The sequence below is a fragment of the Filicampus tigris genome, chromosome 5, assembly GCF_054856515.1.
Source record: "Filicampus tigris isolate MCC_2025a chromosome 5, RoL_Ftig_1.0, whole genome shotgun sequence".
Lineage (NCBI taxonomy): Eukaryota > Metazoa > Chordata > Actinopteri > Syngnathiformes > Syngnathidae > Filicampus > Filicampus tigris.
The window spans coordinates 26,942,649-26,965,297 of NC_141221.1; the positions used below are offsets into that span (position 1 = coordinate 26,942,649).

Below are 22,649 nucleotides of genomic sequence, written 5' to 3' on the forward strand. Positions count from 1 at the left end.
CCTGTTGGTTCACCCAAGTCATCTAATAAAAAGCTTGCCTGGAGCATCGCTTTCATTCATGATCAAAAAATGAACTAACGAGGCAAAACTGTTTGTCTGATGACATTTGTTTGTTTCTCCATTGGTTATGCATCCCCAATGAAGATGCATTTCAGTATTGCATATGTGCCAGCTGGTCTTGTGATGTTTTTTTTTTTTCCTTTGCTGGATCATCAGTCTCCTGATAGGTACTACTGTGTGTTTTGTTCAGATCCCAGTGGCTCCCCAGTGTGTGACCAGTGCCTTCACCCGTACTCTGGCCCGCTGTGTGACCAGTGCAGCGCTGGCTTCTACAAATCTTCCGAGGCTTGCGTGCCATGTGACTGTAGTGGCAATGCAGATCCTCAGGGTCCCGCCGAGCTTTGTCACCCCGACACCGGCCACTGCCTCAGCTGTGTTAACAACACCATTGGGCCCCAGTGCCAGCTCTGCGCTCCTGGATTTGCGGGGGACGCCCGAGCTCATAACTGTAGCCGTCAAAGTAAGTGTCAAACATCAATTTAAAATGTGGTATTCTGATTAGTATTGTGATTGTGGCGTACGAGTTAAGCAGAAAAATCCACCTGTTCTTATCCGTCTCAGGCGTCTGCCATTTTGCCTTGTACTGCCATTTGCTGTCGACTGAAAATGACGTCACAGTACCTCAGGGCTCAGGTTGCAAACGTGTTCACCTGTTTTCTGGGTTTAACAAAGATACAACACTGTAAAGGTTTTAAGCCACCATTAGATTTGTAGTATTCCTTCATCTGCTTTTTAATAGTCCAGAAACACAGGAAGTAAGTTCATTATTTTTATTATTATTACTTTCCTTGTAATTGTTTTATTATTACTATTTAAATAATATTTCAGATATGTATTTTTGATCATCTACGCCAGCGACATATAGTGACAGGCAGAAAAATAAAATGCTTTTTCAAGCACAAAATGAATAGAACTATGGATCATCTTTGACCATATGCTTGATAAAAGAGGAATGATTTAAGTTTGCACTTCAACCCCAACTGAGTGTCAGACTTGTGGACCAAATCAGGGAGCTGGTTCTAGAGGACTAGCTTCTGATAAGAGCAAGTACTACCTCCTAGTCTATGTTTGTAAATTCTGAGGACTACAAGTGAATTTTTGTTTTGGGAGCGAAACGCTCTAGTAGGTTGGTCGGACACCAGGAATTGTTTAAAGGGACATTTGGGTGGGCTGAATATTGACACTTATGTAATAGTCTGCATGTAAAAGTGATGTCAGCATTAAAATTCACCCCCCTAAAAGAATCTGGAGTGATTTAAGGGCATTTTGGGGATGAAATTCACCAGAAATTGGTCCGCCCCCTTTTGGAGCTTGGCTTGTTCTTTGTTTTTTTTTTTCCATCTCAGCCTGTCCACGTCATAGTAGGGAGGCAAGCATTGTAATACGTATTGTTTCCTGTCTTGGTTTGTCACCTTCTGTTGTCATCTAGTGTTTGAAATGGTGCCCAGCAGCCACCAAAATTAATATGAACATTCCTACAGTGGTCCACTTCAACCTGTGAAAATATAAAATCGGTCTGCACAATATTTTGGATTTATTGACATTAAATGTGAGTTCCAATGAGGAAAAGGAAATGAGGAAATCACCTCCACAAAATCAAAAATATTGCGCCTATCAGAACGCATTATTTGCTCTTGGTGGCTTAGGAAAGAAAACGACAGACGTGACGGAAACTGTCACTAAACTGCATGACGGCTGCTCATCTCTTGCTCTTATAAGTCAGCCATGGAAAGGCTAATCATTTTGTGATGCTTTCAGAGTTTGCAGTGGGCCTAAGTAGAGCTGTCCGTAGACATTTTGGGGCTGATTGATCTCCGTTATTTTGACAATATTAGCAACAGTGATTTGAATGGACATGTAGACAGTTAGTCTCCGGTCCTTCGCGTGACTCCCACCAAGACATGGAGGGAACGGCGTGGCCATATTGCTCATTAACAAAGGGTGTTATTCAGCACGTTTCTTTTTATTGATTTCTCCAAAACAAATTAACATGCAAGCTAATATTTTCCTGATTCATAAAAACGCATAAATTGAGCTTGTTAGTGACAAATGGACCATCCCGCCCAGATGATTCTTTAAGGTACATCTTTTTGCTTTGGAGTCGTTCCTTGATGCCACTTATTTCTAGTCTCAGTCGTTTTTCCGTTACGGATTTTGTCGACTCAATGGCATCCACAAGCGATTGGTTGTCTGGGACACATATCACGGGTAAGATGCCATGTGTGACTTTTCCTGTAGTTAGTTCAGAGTAGAGGGAAGACAGATATAACTGTGCCTCGAACCACTCTCCTGATCCTCTTTGATTGCCAGCAGACAGGTGAGAATTGAGTTCCTTGAGTTCCACCATCAGGTAGAGTTCCCATTGACGCATCGCTGAAAACAACAAGCTTCAGGGAATCATCATCTCTTAAATTCGGATATTTTAGGGTGACACGTTCTGATTTAAGTTTCTTTATCACTTTATTAGCTTCATGCAAGGTTTGCACGGTGCCGCGTGGATGCAAGGATGGATGTATCGAACATGATATCTGGCCTGCTTTGTCTGGCCACCCAGAGCAGCTGACCTATCTTTGAACTCAGGTTGTCAGTCTCACAGTGTGTGATAGGAGAATTACGCTCCATAGCTCTTGATGAGTCCATGACAATAGGCTCAAGATTCTGTATGTAAACAACCTGTGTGTGCATTTCCACTCCTCCTTTCACAGTAGTAAAGTCCATCCCCACAAAACGAAAGCAATTATGTTCCTCCCGTCCTACTTGAAAAGCAGTCTTAAGGTGGGGAATGATCGTTGTGGAAGAAATGGGGGAACCAGCCCACATGAAGTCATCCACATGACAAGCGAGGACGCCAATTACACAGCCGTGTTCAATCCAACCAGTAGAAAACAGCTAGATCTACTTGTGACATTGTGGCTCCTGTTTCCAGCAGTGTGGCTTTTACCTTATTGTACCAGTAGAGGGAAGCATCAGCTAGTCAATAGACACATTTATTTAGCTTCCATATTTTGCCTTCACATTTGAATTCAGGAGGAGGGCGAAAGTGAATGTCCCGAGACAGCTCTGCTCCCTGAAGAAAAGCTGATTTAATGTCCACGGTGTGTAGCGTCCAATGTCTCTGACATATCACTGACACCAGTAACTTTAATGACTCTGATGAGCATGTAGGGGAGTCCTTAGGAAGATCTGAATTGTTATACTCTTCAAAACCCCTCGCTACTACACGTGCTTTTGGTACAATGCCATCAGGTGTTACCTTTAGTGTACACACCCATCTGGTGGATACCTTTTTTTGACCAACATCTTCTACCTCCTCAAACACCCCATTTCTATTCCAGTTATGAATTTCAGCTTGTTTAGCACTGTCAAATGAAACATCTTCTGTGACTAACACATCATTATCATGCATATCAGAACATACTTCATTACTGTACAGAGGAGGTTCAACATGAGGATTCTCTACCAGACTTAGATCATCTGACAACGTGGTCCCTGCTATGTTATCAAGTTCTGTGGATTGCAGGTTGTACCAGTCCCTGTATTGTCCAGTGGACGTTCCAGCTCGCCCCATCACTTTAGCTGTATGAGAAACACCAGTGTCTTCGTCACGATATCTGATTATTTGTCCAGTTTTCAGGGATATGGGGCGTCCCACTCCTACATCCAGTGGCTGTATACACATATATATATATATATATATATATATATATATATATATATATATATATATATATATATATATATATATATATATATATATATATATATATATATATATATACATATATATATATATATATATACATATACATATACATATATATATACATATACATATATATATATACACATACATATATATATATATATACACACATATATATATATATATATACATATATATAGATATAGATATATATATTTATATATATATACATACATTTATATATATATATACATACATTCAAATTTTAATATCTGAACATTTAAATATGTAAACTAAACTAAAGTGCAATCACATTCGTAAATGAATGGCTTCTGGTTTTTGAAATGTAAATAAACCAATCTATTGTGATCAAAGAACAAAATTGCAATAACTGCATTAACCATCAAAGTGAAGTCTAACTGTAACTGTAGTCTTGAAACAAATCTGAATAAGGAAAAACATTGCAATAAAATAATGCAAACTGGTTTAACTTGAGAGTAGCTGAGATCTATCATGACAGAACATTACTCCTCACAAACAATCATCTGCCTCGCTGTGCTCAGTGTCGCTGTCCTTAATCCCTTCCTCTGGCTCCTCCCGTAGCACGTCATCCTCACGTGACAGGGGTTGCTTTGGCCTGCGGAGTCAAGTTCAGCATTCGCTTCAATGATATCTGGCGCCATCAAGCGTCGTGAATGGGTATAGTGTCACGCCCCCCAATTTTTCAGTCTTATTTCAATGCAAAAAACACCGTCTTGTATTCGGGCCAATACAGTAATTGCCCCCTAAACCTAACAATCGGTTGGGCCACCTTCTGCAGCAACAACTGAAATGAAGCGTTTTATATAATATTGGCAAAGCGCATTTCTCATCTCTGTGGCCATACAGTATTTAGTTTGGTAGTTAGGCCTTTTAACCACAAGGTGTCAGCTTTTACCAGGCATACACCACATGGACTGTAGACAGGGCAGTGGCATGCTTCATTATGAGAAACCTGTCCGGACAGTTTCTTGAAACAGGCCATTACTGTTGAATGAAGTTGGAATTGTTGAATCAGTGGTGCGAGTGGAAGTTTAGTCGGACTCGCCGACGGACGCCTGTTTAAAAATAGAGGCGGGCCGGCCTACAAACGGGTACAATACACCCATCTCCTCCCCCCCATCCAGAAAAATGGCGAATGACGGACAACGGAAAGGTACCCACACTGCAGACGTGGAAAAGGAAAAGTCCTGGTCCGGACAACATTAGTGGTCGTCTTTTGAAAAACTGGCCGGAATCTTTTCCTCCATTTTTCAGAAGTCTCTTCATCTTCACAAAGGTCCTCTGAAAGGACTCAATCATTGTTCCGGTGCCAAAGACTCTACGACCCAAATCTCTTCACGATTACAGGTCTTTGAAAAAATCATCAAAAATGAGATTATGGATTTGATACAGGACAAATTGGATCCTTTCCAATTTGCCGATAGGACTAGTAGGGGTGTTGAGCATGCTGTGTGCACCCTCTTGAACACTGTGCAAGGCTCATCTGGACGGGGTGAGGAATTTTGCACGATGACTTTTTATTGATTTTTCCTCAGCTTTTAATTGCATACAGCCACACATTTTAGCTGACCGTCTGACCAGCACCCACAATGTTGACCACAGGCTAATTTGCTGGTTGATGGACTTTTTAACAGATAGACCTCAGAAAGTGAGAGTTAATGGTGTTTTATCAGATGTTCTTTTATCGTCTACTGGATCCCGACAAGGATGTGTTCTTTCATCGCTTTTATTTGTTTTATATACAAATGAGTGCCAGAGTCATCAAAGTCATCATCAAATTTGCAGACAATTCTGTAATTGTGTCACTTTTAAACGATGATGACCTTGATCATGTTGCTGTTTATAGGAAGCTGAGAGGTTTTAATGCCGATTCTGTTTTCATGAAAATGTTTGATACTTGTTTTATTGAGTCAGTTCACTTTTCTCTCCTCAGCGCCTCATCACATTCCCACACCAGTAGGTGGGCCCACAACAGAGGCCCCCACTTCCAGTACGGCTTCGTCCTCCAGCAGCAGTCTGACCTCCAGCAGATCAAGAGGCATCCCCGCCGCCTCCACATCCAGCGGCAACTGGAGCACGACACTGAGCACCGCCGCCACCACTCAGGCCCTGGTGACTAGTCTGAGCAGCCCCACTGACAACACCACGGCCGCTCTGACCGACGTCTCCTGGACGCAGTTCAACATCATCATTCTGGCCGTCATCATCCTGGTGGTGGTCGTGCTCTTGGGCTTCGTCGGAGGCGTGTACACGTACAGAGAATACCAGAACCGGAAACTCAACGCGCCTTTCTGGACCATCGAACTGAAAGAGGACAACATCAGCTTCAGCAGCTACCACGACAGCATTCCCAACGCCGACGTGTCAGGGCTCCTGGAGGATGAGGCCAACGAGGTGGCACCCAATGGTCAGCTAGCACTCACCACACAGGGCAACTGCTACAAGGCTTAGCGCCCCTCCACCCATCCCAGGACTGGACTCCTTCCATTTACAGATCACACAAAGCTGCTGCAAAGTACCAAATCCAAAGCCCCCTCATGTACTGTATGACTGACTGCTGTCTGCGCCACTTCACAGCTCCTCAAACTGACAGCGACATCAAGCCACAAGTGACAGAATACGCGTCCCCTTTTTTGATATGATTCATACGGGGATTGAGTGAGCGGTGTCCAAAGAAAAGGCTTTTATTGATGTCGTGTTTTCAGAGCACAGTGTGCTGAGTTGTTTGCTAATTGGAGCTTGCTGAAATACACTAACGATCTGCTGCGCACCGGTTAGAGGACTGAAATGAGCCAAGCATTTTCACATATTTGTAAAATGGACTTTTGACTGTTTTGAGTTGATCACGCTTTACTGTGATCTGAAACGGAGACAATGATTGTTATTTAATTCATTTTTATTCTCTTATGTATTATTTATTTGGTTGACATTTCATTCTTGAGCGAAATGATGCACATGTATGACGTGTTTGTTCATGGTGTTTTATCTTGTGTGTTGGTGAATGGTAGGTTTAATTGGCCAATTTGTTTTTTCACGTATAGTTTTTGTTTTCCACAGAGGGGACAATGAAGGCTGCTGGCATATGCATCAGTTGTTTATAGCTTCTTTTTTTTCCCCCTGAAAGCATGCCAGTACACCTGATGTATCCTAGAGGCGTGTTTTTTTTTTTCAGAGGCATCAACCATTTATGAAGACACACTATGACAACTGCAGGCCAGTGACAGTGGAAAATGCCACCCTACACAATCTTATCTGCTCTTTTGCTGAGGTTGGCACTGGCAGCACCCATTAGAAAAAAAGGGTTCAGTTCAATGTGGAGGTGGGGCTTGATGACAAAGCCTCAGGTAATTGTTATCTGTACAAAAGTAATATTCCAATCTAATTTTGGTTATGATGTGAGACCAGCTTGCATGTAGTAAACTTTTCTGAACCTGCCCGGGATCACTAAGCACCGACCCATTAAATTTGCACCGGTGTGAAATAGTCATCTTGGTCTGCGTTGCTACGGCATCCGTTGTTTGGCTGTGCAAATTTTTACCACAGAGAATGAGTAATGCTAATTGTGAGACTTAATTCCTCAGGTACTGGCTCTTTCCCTAACGTGATCTCTGTAAATGTGTACAGTGAATGAATGTGAATAGTTGTACAGGTAGAATATTGCGTGTGCACCCACTCAGCGGGCTCCCAACCTCTTACTCACGAGGGCGCCATGTTGCAAGTCAGCCCACAGCTTTTTATATAGTTTCTTTTTCTTATTGTCACTGTCATATATGCAGATGGAGGTCTCAAATGCACCGCCAACTCGTAATAAAAGACGGAATGTGAATAATACCACAAAGTCAGAGCTCCAACTTGTAAATAAAAAGGATTTAACGGTCTTTGTGTTTTTGTCTTAGGTTCTTCAAATAGTTTTGTTTATTCAATTATTTGGCCCACCGTGTTCATGTAGCTTTTGCGCAGCATTTAATTGTGACTGCATGCAGAAATGATGCACAAAATGATTCTAAACTAAGAAGGAAAACTTTTCCGTAGGTTGTCACGGCTGCTGTCAACTTGCAGTACCAGTTTACACTGTTGATGCATTTTCAAATAAGTGAATATGAGGTTTTGTAAAGCACTTTGGACACTGTATGTCAGGAGTGGGTTGCCATTGCCGAGGGCCAAAAAGGGAAACTGACACGTACTGACTATGGGGCTTCGTTTTGATACGTTGCTGAATGTACACTATCCGTTCCTAAATTTGAAAAGAAGCACCTTTTCATCCCTGCGTGACCCAATGGCTTTTACCACAAAGATTAAAGAAAGGTGTTATAAATGTTAGGAGCTATTAGGAGATAACACATTTTCCGGAGAGCTTGTGTCATGTGCTTAAAACGAAGATGCTGATTGGACAAAGAGGAGATCTGAGTTCTGCAATCCATTGCTCATCCTCAAATGCCCGCCTCACACGAACTGAAATTTTTACTTGTGAAACTGAATGAAAAGTCAAGCGAACGGAATCAGTGTGGAAAAGATTTGAATTTGTACTGTAATTGTAAATCTGAATGTCAAAAAATATACAGAATTGAATTTTTAGTGAGGAAGTCAAATTGTATCATTCAGATTCCATTTTTTAAATGAAAGATTTAAATCAAACAATGCATATTCAATTTATGTCATTCAGATTCAGTTTTTCAATTCAATTATTCAAGTTTAGCTATTCAAATTCAAATCTACATTATTCAGGGGTCCATGTACCTTCCGTTCTTTCTGTTTACGATTTTGGAGCGCAAATCTAAAAACAAAACGGGGCGTTTTTACTGCTGACTATAGACAGCAAGTGGCAATGGTTGCTCCAGTTCCAACCAGTACCTGTGGACCAGTCTATGTGAGGATTGTGTAACTTTAACCAGGATATCCGTGAGTGGGGAAGTTATTACATAAAATTCAACTATTTCATGGTGGTTACTGGAGAGAAACAGGTTAAGGGGCGTGGTACGGCGTGTTACCTCTTTTAGGAGGCTCCCATCTGCAACCACCTTCTTGGCGAAGATAGCGGTGTCAGTGAGAGGTTGTTATTTTGAACATAGTCAATGTCTATCAAATTGTCATGGGCCCCTGAGTCGATCAGCACCTGGACCGGCAATGAGCATTGTGAATCATTCCCGGTACACGTGTTTGGGAGGAGGAAGGGAAAGTGATTCGGCTCACCAATACCTCCCTTCCTACTGGTGAGCACCATCATCCCAATGAGGAAAAAACACCCATGAGAACTAATGGCTCCAACAATCCGGCCCCTAATTATTGTGTGCAAAAGCACAGTCACCAAGCCTTCGTCATCCAAAGATTGAGTCGTCAAAACTGAGTTCAATACTTTGCGAACTGAGCGTATCAACCTTTCCCAAGCTCCTCCATGGTGTGATGCAGCTAGGGTATTGAAAATCCATTTAATTCTTTTTTGCAGCAGAATATCATGTATGCGCGGGTCACCGGGGCCCCCTTCTGGAGCCAGTCCTGGAGGTGGGGCTCAATGGCGAGCGCCTGGTGGCCGGGCCTGCACCCATGGGGCCCGGCCGGGCTCAGCCCGAAAAGGACACGTGGGTCCCCCTTCCCATGGGCTCACCACTGGTGGGAGGGGCCAAAGGGGTCGGGTGCCGTGTGAGCTGGGCGGTGGCAAAAGACAGGGACCTTGGCAGTCCGATCCCCGGCAACAAAAACTAGCTCTTGGGACATGGAATGTCACCTCTCTGGCAGGGAAGGAGCCCGAGCTGGTGTGTGAGGCCTATCACGGATTGTCCATAACGAACACCATGTTCAGACATAAGGGTGTCCATATGTGCACTTGGCACCAGGATACCCTAGGCCGCAGTTCGATGATCGACTTTGTAGTCGTATCATCGGACTTGCGGCCGCATGTTTTGGACACTCGTGTGAAGAGAGGGGCGTAGCTGTCAACTGATCACCATCTGGTGGTGAGTTGGCTCCGATGGTGGGGGAAGATATACCCCCCACATATAACATACCCACACACACACACACATGCCCTCAAAAGCTTATTGTTAGCTGTGCTGTTAGCCAGAGGTTGAGCTGTACCGTATTTGCTTGTTGAACTCTACATGGATTGAAATCACTCCCATTGAAGAACCTTGGTCAAACATTTACACATCATCTAGTTACAAAACGTGCTATGTGCAGATGATCTAACTTGGAGAACTTGGATATTTATTAAAAACATCATAACAACACACATCATCACAAAGTATTATATATAAAAAAATATAGATATATAGATGGCATAATTTAGTGTTATTCATGAAGACATACCGTAGTTACATCTGAAACAGATATATTGATTTCATAGATTGTTATTCAGGAATGCATGGATAGCTAAAATCCTAAAACAATAGATAATGACAACATATACTAGTGTTATTCATGCACGTTAAGTCAAGAGAAACGTGTTGATGACATAAACTCGTGTTATTCATTAAGCTAGGTAGGGATAGAACAGAAGTATTTTAAAGTATGTACCTATTGTCCATTTTTTTGTGGTCTGTTTGTCTCTGAGTTCTTTGAGATGGTGCTCAACCGCGATTCTTCTGCTCAAAATCTTCTAGTGCCACTTCGTTCATATCGTTCATACCTCTGTGCATGTTTTTATTGATTTATTATCACTTGATCTATGCCCCCACATTTTTTCAAGGCTAACTTCGTAATTACCAACCTGGATGCGAAAGCATAGCCACTGATGAACAAAGAACCTCTTTGTAAGACGAGGCGAAAGCATGATCTCATCTATACCCATATTTGGTCATACCGGAAAAGATGGCGGCAGTCAGGACTTGCCTAAAAACATGTCTGTACTTCCCCAGGGTGGCATCACCGTTCAAAACATGCATGTTTTGCCTGGCATGTTCTTCGTGAACTCCGCTGAGGCAGAAGCATGATCTCATGCATACCCATATTTGGTCATACCAGAAGGGGGCGTTAATCATAAATGACGTATTAAAGGGGCGGGGACTAAGAAGTGAGGCCACAAGAGGAAGCTCAAGACACACCTTTTTAGTTTGGCTTTTAACAACTTTTAAACAATTTATCTTTTCTTTTGATTGAAGATTATTTTAATCTTATTTTACTGATTTTAGTTCTTGGACTATACTACTGTTCTGTCTTTTAGTTCTGTTGCTCTCTGCTGTTGTCAGCTTTTAGCTCCAGTGTTTCCTCATGGGGGGGCCTCCGCGTTGGGGGAGGGGTGGCTGCCCTTCCCACGGGGGCTGTCATCGCAGGGACTCCTTGGGTTCGGGTGGCCGGTTGCCTCTACACTTTGTGTGGGGTCCGCCTGTCTAATCCGGGCTGGGGGTCTCTGTGGTGGTGGCGCCCCTGTGGCCGTGGACTGTCATTCCCCTCGGGAATGAGTTCCCCTTGGGTACCCTTTCCTCATATGGTTTCTCTGTGCCTTGTCATGTCTTTTCAACACATTTTATCAGGTTGTGCACTTTGTGTGGGTGTGTGTGAGTGAGTGCTGATGTACTAGTGGATATCTGTCTTGGGTTTGTTGGGAGGGAGGGCGTGAACGGATTTTTTAATGTTTTGCTTTGGATGTTTTACAGCACTTTGAGTTGCATTTTTATGTCTGAAAAGTGCTATATAAATAAAATGTGATTGATTGACAACAAAATGGAGGACAGGAAACGATGCATGGCAACGTAAAATGGCAGACAGGGAACGACGCATGGCAACATCAAATGTTTCTGGACTACAAAGGGGCGTGGTTAGAGTAGGTATTGGGCGTGGTTAGGGGCAGGACTTATGGACTACAAAGGGCGTGGTTAGGGGAGGGATTTATGGACTACAAAGGGGCGTGGTTAGGGCTGAAATCGTGGACTACAAAATGACGTCGTCAAAGGGGTGCCATGGGGGGGCGGGACTTATGGCCTACAAAATGGCGTCACTTCCCTTTACTTCCGGACTACAAACCCGTCAAAAACGTTTGACGAAAGCGGTATATTCTTATTTTTTATGGCTGCTCAGCATCCCCAAAGCTTTGAACCTAAAATCGCCCCTCAGCTGCTTTTGAAGGCAGCCGCCTTGATTGAAGGTGGCTGTAGCTGGGCTGATTGGAATCCTCTCCACCTGTGCTAGCTGAGGCGGAAGCCTGGCTCAGCACTGAGGAGGAGGGGCAGGAATCCTTGCCTTGATATGGCACAACGTTAATACTTTTTTCGATTTTTGGGGGGAGTGTTTAATAAGAAATACTTGTTACTTAAAAAAAAAAAAAAAAGTCACAAGTCTGTGCAGATTCCACACCAGAGGCGCTTTTCCGAGGATCCTTCATCCTGCCAAGACATCAGGGGGAGGAAGCATTCGTCTCTAGCATGTACCACTGAACGTGCACATGCGTCACTGTGGGGATGTGTCACATCAGCAACATCTTCGGAGAATTCCCTCCTCACAATCTCCTACTCAACCTGTCTGCCGACTTCCACACAAGCTGAGGAAACTCAGTGGGATCAGATATTTGCTGCTGAGCTTGCGTGTGTTTTTACACAAAAAATAAATGAATTGCCAAAATCGGCATACAATTTTATGAGTTGTATTCAACTTTTGTACACTTTTGTGTATAGGTCAAAAATGACCTGTTGTCCGTTCCTGTTTCGGTCGCATGACCGTAGTCGGGAGACGCAGGGGAGAGCCCCTCTCCAAGGCCGCGGAGTTGCCTCACGGTCGCGGCCGTCGCAGGTAAAAGGGTGGAGGAGCTCAGTAGATCAACAACACGCTACAGGGAGACGCCTCATCGCCACCGCGTTCCGTCCTGCATATTTAATCGACCACGTGGTCCCGGTCCACCGGCGTCGAGAATGTAATTTTCACGTCACAAGCAGGCGCCGCACGAGCAGACACGCCGCCAAACAAAGAAAAAATATCAAACAAAAACAACAGACACACACGCACAAGTTAGTGATTGTTGTAATAAAAACAATACGGGGCACATGTCTTTGCGTCTGTGGAATCCCAAGGTACACATCACTGTTTTATTTTTTTCTTACTCGGCCGCGTGTCAGGAGTGCGGCACCTGCGTGTGACGCAGTACAGGTTAAGTCCGTTCTCGACGTCGTTTGGCTGACTTGGGCCGACTGGGACCACGTGGGTCGATTAAATATGCAGACGGGAAATAGGCGATGCTCAGCTCTGGTCGACACACAGGGTTGCTATTCCTGCCGTTGTGCCCCCAGACCTGAGCACTCTTGGGTTAGAGTGTGAAACAGGCTTTCTAGTTTTTGTGGCATTAGGTGCCCATCAAAATCATTGCTTTTATAAAAAGCAATGTATATCCCAAGTGAAGGTAGACGTGGCAATTAAAATGCCAGTGTTGGCCATGCACTTTCAACTTAATTCATTTCATTTTTTGCCAATTGGATTATTCATAAAGGGTCACATTTGAAAGACGTGGTGTACGAATGTGAACTACACCAAAAAGTGAAGTAAAACTTTGTGCTGTTTTGCTTTTGTAGCAATAGGAGCCCGTCAAAATCAATCATTTCCTCCTCTTAAGTGAAGGCAGTCATGGCAGGGGTGCAGCCATGGGTGGGCCTGGATGTGCGCAGGCCCACCCAGATTGACAGACTGCCCACCCAGTGATGTTCATGAAATAAAAAAAAGAAAAAGTCATTATACATTTATTTTGTAATTTGCGTTTTGTTGTGTCCTTTATTTTATTGAATATTAAGAATTGAATAATTGTGGTTGTCTAAGGATTTGAACTTCATATTATTCAGTTTGTCGTTTTATTTGAATATACGATGTGTCAGGACAGGAGGATTGTGCTCAGTGAGAAAAATATTCAGGCCCGCCCTGATTTTTCCAGGCCCGTATCCATTAGCCACGTTCTGGCTCCGCCACTGAATCATGGCAACAAAAGTGACAGTGTTGGACATTTTAAACCCAAATGATTCAATTTTTTGCCAACCGGATTTTCATAATGTATGTCATTTGAAATCTGGGCTAGTATAGAGAGTGTGACACATGTGAGAAACTCCACCCCATTTGAATTTTGTGGCAATGAGAGAAAGTTCAATCAGTGGCACGAAGGAAACCAGCGTCTTTACCTTTACCCGTGCAAAACTGCCATCTACAGGCGCAACAATTGCTGTCTTTCAGGGTAGAAGGTGGGGCCAATTTGAGCGTTCTGGCCTCATTATTTGAGATGGGGGACGGAAGGGCGCAGATCAGATACACAAGGACAGTTTTCATGGAGCAATTGTCTCATCGAAACATGAGGAGAACCTCTCTACTCGGACCACTGCGGACCGATTGCGCCGTGCATCTGGCGTTATGTCTGTTGAGCATTGTGGTGCTTTTGTTAGTGTTGGTTGTGCTTCGAGGAGGTTGTCCCCAATCACATGACTCTCAGGTAAGAGGTCCGCTTCATAATGCTCTTAGCTACTGGCCGACATGGTTAAGTCCTCGGAAGTACTCTGGAATTAAGAAATAAAACATCCCGCTACGAGTTGAATTCGTGAAGCGACCACGTTTGCGTCTCTTTTGTTTTTCATTGAAATGAGTGGAAATCAAATGCGGCTGCTATTCATCCGTTCTAGACTCCCCAAATTAGAATTCTATTACAGTCTAAAATAACTTATAAAAACACACCGTAATGACAACAAGAATGTAAATTTTTTTTTAAAAAAGCCACTTTTTTTGGTTGTTGCTTTAATTCAATTGACTGTGCTGCTGTATGCCTAAAAAAGAGTTAACATCCCATGACATGTCCTCAATACTAAATGAATGAAAATAAAATAAAATAATAAAAATGGTGGTTTTCTTTTCAGTCTGTGGCATATGGAGACAGCCTTTCATCAGGTAATGTTGTGTCTTGTCTTTTAGTCTCGTAAACTGCACATTTCTGATGTAAAATATCACTGTGTGTATTTCTCATGCAGCCCTCAGAAACCATCAACACAAGGATAGAGTCAAAAGTGCTATGCTAACAGGTAATGTCCCTCAAATGAATTAACCATTGCATCCCCCCACCCCTTCCAACACGCTCATCTTATCATAATAGTTGAATGATGTTCATTTGATGTTAATAACATTTCATATTAAAAAAAACATTTCACTGCTTGCAGCTTGTAGTCTGCAGAATTTGATTTTCTTTTGGGGACGTTTGTGTTCAGTCGTTCTCAGTTATCTTTGTAAGCCAATGTTTACTTTTTAAATGGAGTAAGAAATATTAGTGCGTAAGTTTAGAGTGCCCTCTCGTGGCTATCTGTGAAATTATATATTTTATTTAATCAATTTAAAACCGTGTCGTTTGATACTCCGTGCACCGCCTGCAAACTGCTCGGACACAACAGTTAAAATTAATTACATTTTTGGACATTTGTGCAGCGAGGGGATTTGGGTCCGGCACATGATGGCACACTCTCTCTCTCTCTATGCAAAGGTGTTTTTGACACCACTTCCTTTCATTTTATACTTGTGTAACCCTAATAAGTTGTTCTACCTTATCGGAGGCCGTGGTATGGCGAACTACAAGATAAAATCGAGTTTGTGCACTTCTGGTGTCTTCCTTGACAAAACAACCGACACGACAGGACAATGTTTCAATACGTCTCTTTCTTTATTTCAACAGTCTCGCTCTAATACCCCCTCTCTCTCTTTTCTTCTTCGGTCGTGAAAATGTGACGTGCCAATGCGACCCAAAAAGGAACAAACACTCAAGCAAAATAAAAATAGATACATATACTAAAACACAACACTGTAGCATGTTAGAAAAACTAAAAATACCAAATAATATATGCAATCCGAAAAATTAAAATATAATTCAGCAACTAAATCATGTGTTACACAAATATTGACCATAATTAGTATATTTTGACAAATGTAAAAGTTTGTGACATCCACAAACAACTTCTAAAGGGTAGGAGAAAGAAAGGTGTCCTCATGATCCCAAAGGTACATAAAAATTAGGGGTGTAACGGTACACTCGGGTGTATTGATACGTTTCGGTATGGCATGTTCGGTTCGGTCCACTTATTAGCTTACGCACGGACGCTACTGTTTGCATGCGGGAGACGAGAGTGGTGGCACAAAAGAGAGAGCCAGAACTCGAAGGTGCCCGCGTACACTGCGGTCTCCTGTTTGGGAACATTCTGGCTTTCCTGCCCCCCATCGCCGATGGGGAAAGGTGCGTCGATTAGGCCGAAAGTTGTGTGCCGACATTACGACATGAAATCGGCGGCTATGTTGCGGCTAGCGGCTAGCACGTCTAACATGCACGGCATCATCCGACAGTGAATGTTTCTTAGACGAGGAAGCAAGCAGTCTTTTTAGCCCAAAACGTCAAACTTAAATAGCGAGATTTATCATATTGTAGCGTCTTCCATAAACACGCCGTCAAACGTAGTTTAATTCCATCCATCCATTATCTGTACCGCTTATCCTCACAAGGGTTGCGGGGCGTGCTGGAGCCTATCCCAGCTGTCTTTGGGCAGGAGGCAGGGGACACCCTGAATTGGTTGCCAGCCAATCGCAGGGCACGCAGAGACAAACATCCGCACTCACAATCACACCTAGGGGCAATTTAGATAGTCCAATCAACTTACCATGCATGTTTTTGGAATGTGGGAGGAAACCGGAGTACCCGGAGAAAACCCACGCAGGCACGGGGAGAACATGCAAACTCCACACAGGGAGGCCGGAGCCGGGATCGAACCCACGACCTCTGAACTGTGAGGCGGACGTGCTAACCAGTCAACCACCGTGCCGCCGGTAGTTTAATTATCACGTTTTATTTAATCCAAGTACAACTGCTCGCGCTCTTCTTTCTCCGCTGCCCCACTCGCTTGCCGTACGATGCACTCATGAACCTCGGAAGCATCACAACTCAGCAACACACAAGTCCGACCACAACACAGATAACCCAATTCGTTACAATATGCTGTTGAACATTCAAAGATTTCAACGCCTAAAAAGTGTATACAATTTCATAAAGATTTTTCATTATAAAAATAGTTTAAATATAGTTAGCAATCATTGTAACTGTATGTATTTTTTTCCATCACAAAAAGTGTATATGTACTGTAATGACAACTTGTCTTTAACTTGAATACTTAGGTGTGTCATAGACTATTGCTGCTGAGTGTTTAAAGATTTCAATGTCTTAATAATTTACAAAATTAAGAGATCTTTATTGTTAGTGTATTTTTTATTCTGGTGTAATGTCTTAGAATATCACCCGAATGGTTCGCTTTTATTTATTTTTCTAAAAAATGTACCATTTACTTGTTATCTTTTCAAAATAAACATATATATTTTTAAAAATCTGTTTTTTTGTACCGAAAATATACCGAAACGAATTTTCCAAAAAACCGAACCGAACCGAAATGTGATTTAGTGTACCGTTACACCCCTAATAAAAATACATGGCGAGCTTGTACGACTTCTACCTCACATTCAAATTCATAGACTATATCACAAAATTAGGTCAGAAGTCGACAGAAATATTTGTCAATTTAAAGAAAAAGCAGCCAAAGCGATTTGGAGATCCTCCACCATGCAGGAGTTCAGAGGTAAGAAATGCAAAATTTTACATTCTTTGCGGAATTGGCCTCAAAGGTTCCAATACTTTTGAAGGGGAGTGTACAGTAGCTTCATGTATGAATGCTTGCTCATTTGAGAGGCTAAATATTGCTTTTCCACTGTCGTCCTTTTAGCTCCTAGTGGTGAGAAGACAAGTGGAGAATACCTTCTATGGGAGAGTGTGAATGGTAATGCCCACTGTAATGGAGGCTTGCTCTACTCCAATGGAAGCCTGCTGATTCCCACTGCAGGCCAGTACAGAGTTTTTCTGCAGATCACGTACGAGAGTAACACTGAATCTAAATCTGATCTGAAACTCTCCAACGCGGTAGTCGTTTTCCTGGATTCTTATCGCAGCGATGTCACTCTCTTGTCATCCGTCGACACAGTAAGCCACAGCACAAAACAGTGGAGTAAATCACTTTATACATGTGGCATCTTTGACTTGAAAGCCAACAGCAAACTGCGAGTGAAATCGTCATATGCCACCCTCATTTCTTCGGAAGAACATCTGGTGTTCTTTGGGGCTGAACTTCTTTCTCAGTAACGTGGTAAAGAATGTCAAATGTTCTGTGGTACACAATATTGCATGTGACGTATAAGTCTCAAACACAAGGCCCGGGGGCCAATTCCGCCTCGCGACGTCATTTTACGTGGCCCGCCACGGTAAATCATGGGCGTCGGCTTCAGGCTGCTAAAACACCCAAAATATTTACTTTATATAATAATAATACATTTTATTTGTAACACTGTAATTTTAAAAACACTCAAAGGCACTTTACATAGTGACAAATAAATAACAGCCGAAACATACGAAAACAGAGTAAGACAATCATAAAATTAAAGAGAAAAAAAAAAAAAGAAATATGTGGGTGCAATAGTGTAGAAAAGTTTATGATAAACAGACGATAGTGTGTTAGAGGTTACAAGCAGATTTAAGAAGGTGGGTTTTTAGTGCCGTTTTAAAAGGGGGGGAGTGTGAATGTGTCTGAGGTGATGAGGGAGTGAGTTCTAGAGGGAGGGGGCGGCAATGGAGAACGCTCTATCGCCCCAGGTCCGCTGAGGTCTGATGGGAGGGGTGAGGAAGTTACCATGGGCAGATGTTAGATTGCAGGTGGGGTGTGGTGGTGAAGGAGGTCAGTGAGGTAGGAGGGGGCAAGGTTGTGAAGGGTCTTGAAGGTGATGGGAAGGATTTTGAACTGGATCCGCTGTTAGTGTATATATTTGTGACTTTTAGTCACAGAGACATTGCAAGCATTTTTGTTACAAGCCTACTTTTTTAAATTCTTTTTTTTTTATATACTGGCTTCTGATTTCAAAACTAATTATCCATCAATTTGTTATGCTACGGGTTCACAGCCTCCAAGGGAAACCCGAACTACGATGTGGCCCATCTCAAAAATGAATCTGACACCCTGAATGTAATGTGTTATGTAAAAAGCAGTTGTCCTCTTTTAAAATAAAACCGTTTAGCATGCATAACTTTGATTACAAATGACGACACTAAACAAAAGTGTTGGAGACTTTTAGTTTTTTTCATTGTACTGTATTTTGCATACTGTATTTTGACTGTAGTATGTAATACTCTTTGATACCACAAGATGGCAGTGTAAGTGCCCACCTATGTGTCCAAAACACCCACGATTCCACATTTCACACTGTCCACGTGTTGTCCACGCACAAAAGTGCTGTCCACGTATGTGGCCACTAAGCCATAGGATAAGTATGTGAACTGAGCTGATGTGGTTTGAGTTTCGATTTGAATGTAAGGAGAAAGTCAGAGCTACGGAGGTCAGGTGGCTGACGAGAAAGCTCGGACAAGCAAAGGGTGCAGTCAGATGGATGGACGAGGAGGACGTGAGGGTGCGAGCTCGAGTGGCAATGTGGAGGAGCTCAGACCAAAATGGACGACCGATGTTCACGTCTTGAACTCTGTAACACAACAGAATGAAGCGCTGCTCTTCAAAAGTGTTTGTAACTCCTCTGATCCTGGCTGGCTCCGGGATGTGCCTTCCTGCCTGTCAAAGTGATGTCATTTATTACACAAACCATGTCATTTGTTTTCTTTTCAAAAAGAGCGTTTTAATTACACGTGACAATCTTCTTCACCTGATGACCTTTTCCTACTTGTGTTCTTCTTAGCTTCTCGCTAGCTTCTTGTTTTGTTAAACTGCTGTGGTCCTCATGAGGGAAACAAAGACATTTCCATTGCGGTGGACAATAAATACTTATTGTAATATGTAGAATGTTGTATTGTGTTCTATTGCATGACCACACCTTAACGAAACATTAGGAGTATGTCTAGAACAGGGTTGCCTAATCCTATTCCAAGGATTTTCTTTGACACACATGTGCATCTCAATAAATATCAATGCGTAAAGCTTAGATTCAGTTGTTTCATGAAGCGTAGCTCTTGTTATGCAGCTTCACACCCTGAAGAGTGAAAGTGTTAAAATGTTGTACAGCTAATGAAAACCCCAACTTTAACCATAAAAAGTATTTTGACATAGGAAGTTAAGACCTCTAAAAAGGCAAAGCAAGTTTATTTGGAGTACACATTTCATGTAAAAGACAATTCAAAGTGCTTTACGTAAAGCATTAAGCGAAACAATATAGTAAGACACAGAGATGGGCAGTCCGTCCCTGGGCCGGACCGGTCGGAACCTCCGGCCCGGCCGGATGCCCATTTTTGGGGCGGAGGGGTGTGGGGGGTTGACAAATTTTAAAAAATGGCTGGACTAAGCATTCCCGGAAGTGGATTTTAGTCCGGCCCACTAATCGGCCCTCATGCGTGTGATGTGCTCGCGAGGCGTCCAAATTTTATCTCAGCCTACTCGGTGAAAGGCTTCTTTTTAGGCTTCTTTCAAAACAAATTGTGTCCGGGAGGAAAATCAAGCTACGTGCAGCACTCAAGTATGACACTGGCACATCAAGCAAGTCAAGTGTGAAGGAGGGGAGTGTGGAAAGTAGGTAACTTGTTGCTTGCAGACTTGTCATCTGTTGGACAAATAAATTATACAATACGACAAAACCAACCCCTTGGCTCGCAATGGAAGTAAGTACAGGCAGCTGTGTTGTTGTGTCTTTCACAATTTAATAACTTGGAGAAGTCTCGGAGCTCAGCTTCTTTTTTTGCATAAACGGCATTCATTGGCAGACGAGTTGAATCACTGATAACACTTGAAATTAGGAGGTCGGAACGGGGCGGGGACGACAATATTTACGAATATGGCAGGGGGGTCGCGGCCGGAAGGGTACCCAGGTCAAGGGTGGAGGGTTGCGGCCGGACGGACCAAAAAGGGTCAAGTGCCCAGCTCTGGTAAGACGTTACACAAATCACAACAAAATAAAATTGATTAAAACCAGCCGAGATAAATTAAAAGATAGCATGCAATTATTCTTATGCAGCTGAATAATTGGTTAGGTTAGATGCTGTGTTGCATGGAGGTGATCAGCCTGTGACACTGCTAAGATGCTAAGGACGCCCAAATTGCATTCAGCTCGTCTGTATTATTGGACCAGGTGTCTATCACCTTCCTCTTGGTAATGCCCAAGAACTACATAATTTGGAGTGTACAAGTTTAGTTTTGTACGTGGTGAAACCCGTTGCCATTCCAACCACCCACATGTGGTTTAGCGGATCGTGCATGCGGGACATTCACTACATACTAAACAAATTCAAAGTATTCCTGGGCATGTGATATATGGTTAGAAAACGGAGTTTCTGCAGATTCGAATGATACCAAAAATTCTAAGATACAATTATATCTGCAGGCTCGGCGAGCATTTAAGTAAAAACAATGCTAACACACAAAAAATGTGCAACTCACCATTTCATCCTCAAATGTCCGACACAATTTCATAATCCATGATCAATTTTGTTGCTCTCTGCTGTTGTCAGTGTTTAGCTCCAGTGTTTCCACATGTGGGGGCTTCCGCTTTGAGGGAGGGGTGGCTGCCCTTCCCACGGGGGCTGTCATCGCAGGGACTCCTTGGGTCCGGGTGGCCGGCGGCCTCTACACTTTGTGTGGGGTCCTGTCTGTGGTGGTGGCGCCCCTGTGGCCGTGGACTGTCATTCCCCTCAGCGCGGATGAGCTCCCCTTGGGTACCCTTTCCTCATATGGTTTCTCTGTGCCTTGTCATGTCTTTTTAACACATTTTACCAGGTTGTGCACTTTGTGTGTGTGTGTGTGAGTGAGTGAGTGCTGATGTACTAGTGGATATCTGTCTTGGGTTTGTTGGGAGGGAGGGCGTGAACGGATTTTTCTATGTTTTGCTTTGGATGTTTTACAGCACTTTGAGTTGCATTTTTATGTCTGAAAAGTGCTATAAAAATAAAATGTGATTGATTGATTGATTGATTGATTGACAACAAAATGGAGGACAGGAAACGATGCATGGCAACGTAAAACGGCAGACAGGAAACGACGCATGGTAACATCAAATGTTTCTGGACTACAAAGGGGCGTGGTTAGAGTAGGTATTGGGCGTGGTTAGAGGCAGGACTTATGGACTACAAAGGGCGTGGTTAGGGTTGAAATCGTGGACTACAAAATGAAGTCGTCAAAGGGGTGGACTTTAAACCGGAAATGATGGAATAGAGGGGCAGGACTTATGGCCTACAAAATGGCGTCACTTCCCTTTACTTCCGGACTACAAACCTGTCAAAAACGTTTGACGAAAGCGGTATATTCTTATTTTTTATGGCTGCTCAGCATCCCCAAAGCTCTGAACCTAAAATCGCCCCTCAGCTGCTTTTGAAGGCAGCCGCCTTGATTGAAGGTGGCTGTAGCTGGGCTGATTGGAATCCTCTCCACCTGTGCTAGCTGAGGCGGAAGCCTGGCTCAGCACTGAGGAGGAGGGGCAGGAATCCTTGCCTTGATATGGCACAACGTTAATACTTTTTTCGATTTTTGGGGGGAGTGTTTAATAAGCAATACTTGTTACTTAAAAAAAAAAAAAAAAAGTCACAAGTCTGTGCAGATTCCACACCAGAGGCGCTTTTCCGAGGATCCTTCATCCTGCCAAGACATCAGGGGGAGGAAGCATTCGTCTCTAGCATGTACCACTGAACGTGCACATGCGTCACTGTGGGGATGTGTCACATCAGCAACATCTTCGGGGAATTCCCTCCTCACAATCTCCTACTCAACCTGTCTGCCGACTTCCACACAAGCTGAGGAAACTCAGTGGGATCAGATATTTGCTGCTGAGCTTGCGTGTGTTTTTACACAAAAAATAAATGAATTGCCAAAATCGGCATACAATTTTATGAGTTGTATTC

At 43.1% G+C, this 22,649-nt stretch overlaps 2 protein-coding genes across 2 annotated transcripts in view; both read left to right on the forward strand.

The window, feature by feature from the left end:
- The window catches only part of LOC147147964 (multiple epidermal growth factor-like domains protein 9), a 59,224-nt gene extending 51,541 nt beyond the window's left edge, over window positions 1–7,683 (forward strand). Inside the window, exons 5-6 of the mRNA XM_086032194.1 lie at window positions 251–520; window positions 5,739–7,683. Coding sequence (XP_085888320.1) covers window positions 251–520; window positions 5,739–6,256 — 788 coding nt within the window. The 3' untranslated portion in view covers window positions 6,257–7,683. The remainder of the gene's footprint in view (window positions 1–250; window positions 521–5,738) is intronic.
- A 6,184-nt stretch (window positions 7,684–13,867) lies between these two features.
- Window positions 13,868–19,573, forward strand: LOC147147965 (lymphotoxin-alpha-like). Its single transcript, XM_086030894.1, has 4 exons — window positions 13,868–14,195; window positions 14,614–14,644; window positions 14,725–14,775; window positions 17,500–19,573. The coding sequence occupies exons 1-4, from the start codon at window positions 13,989–13,991 to the stop codon at window positions 17,910–17,912; spliced, it is 702 nt and encodes a 233-aa protein (XP_085887020.1). The 5' UTR covers window positions 13,868–13,988; the 3' UTR covers window positions 17,913–19,573.
- Window positions 19,574–22,649: the final 3,076 nt, after the last annotated feature.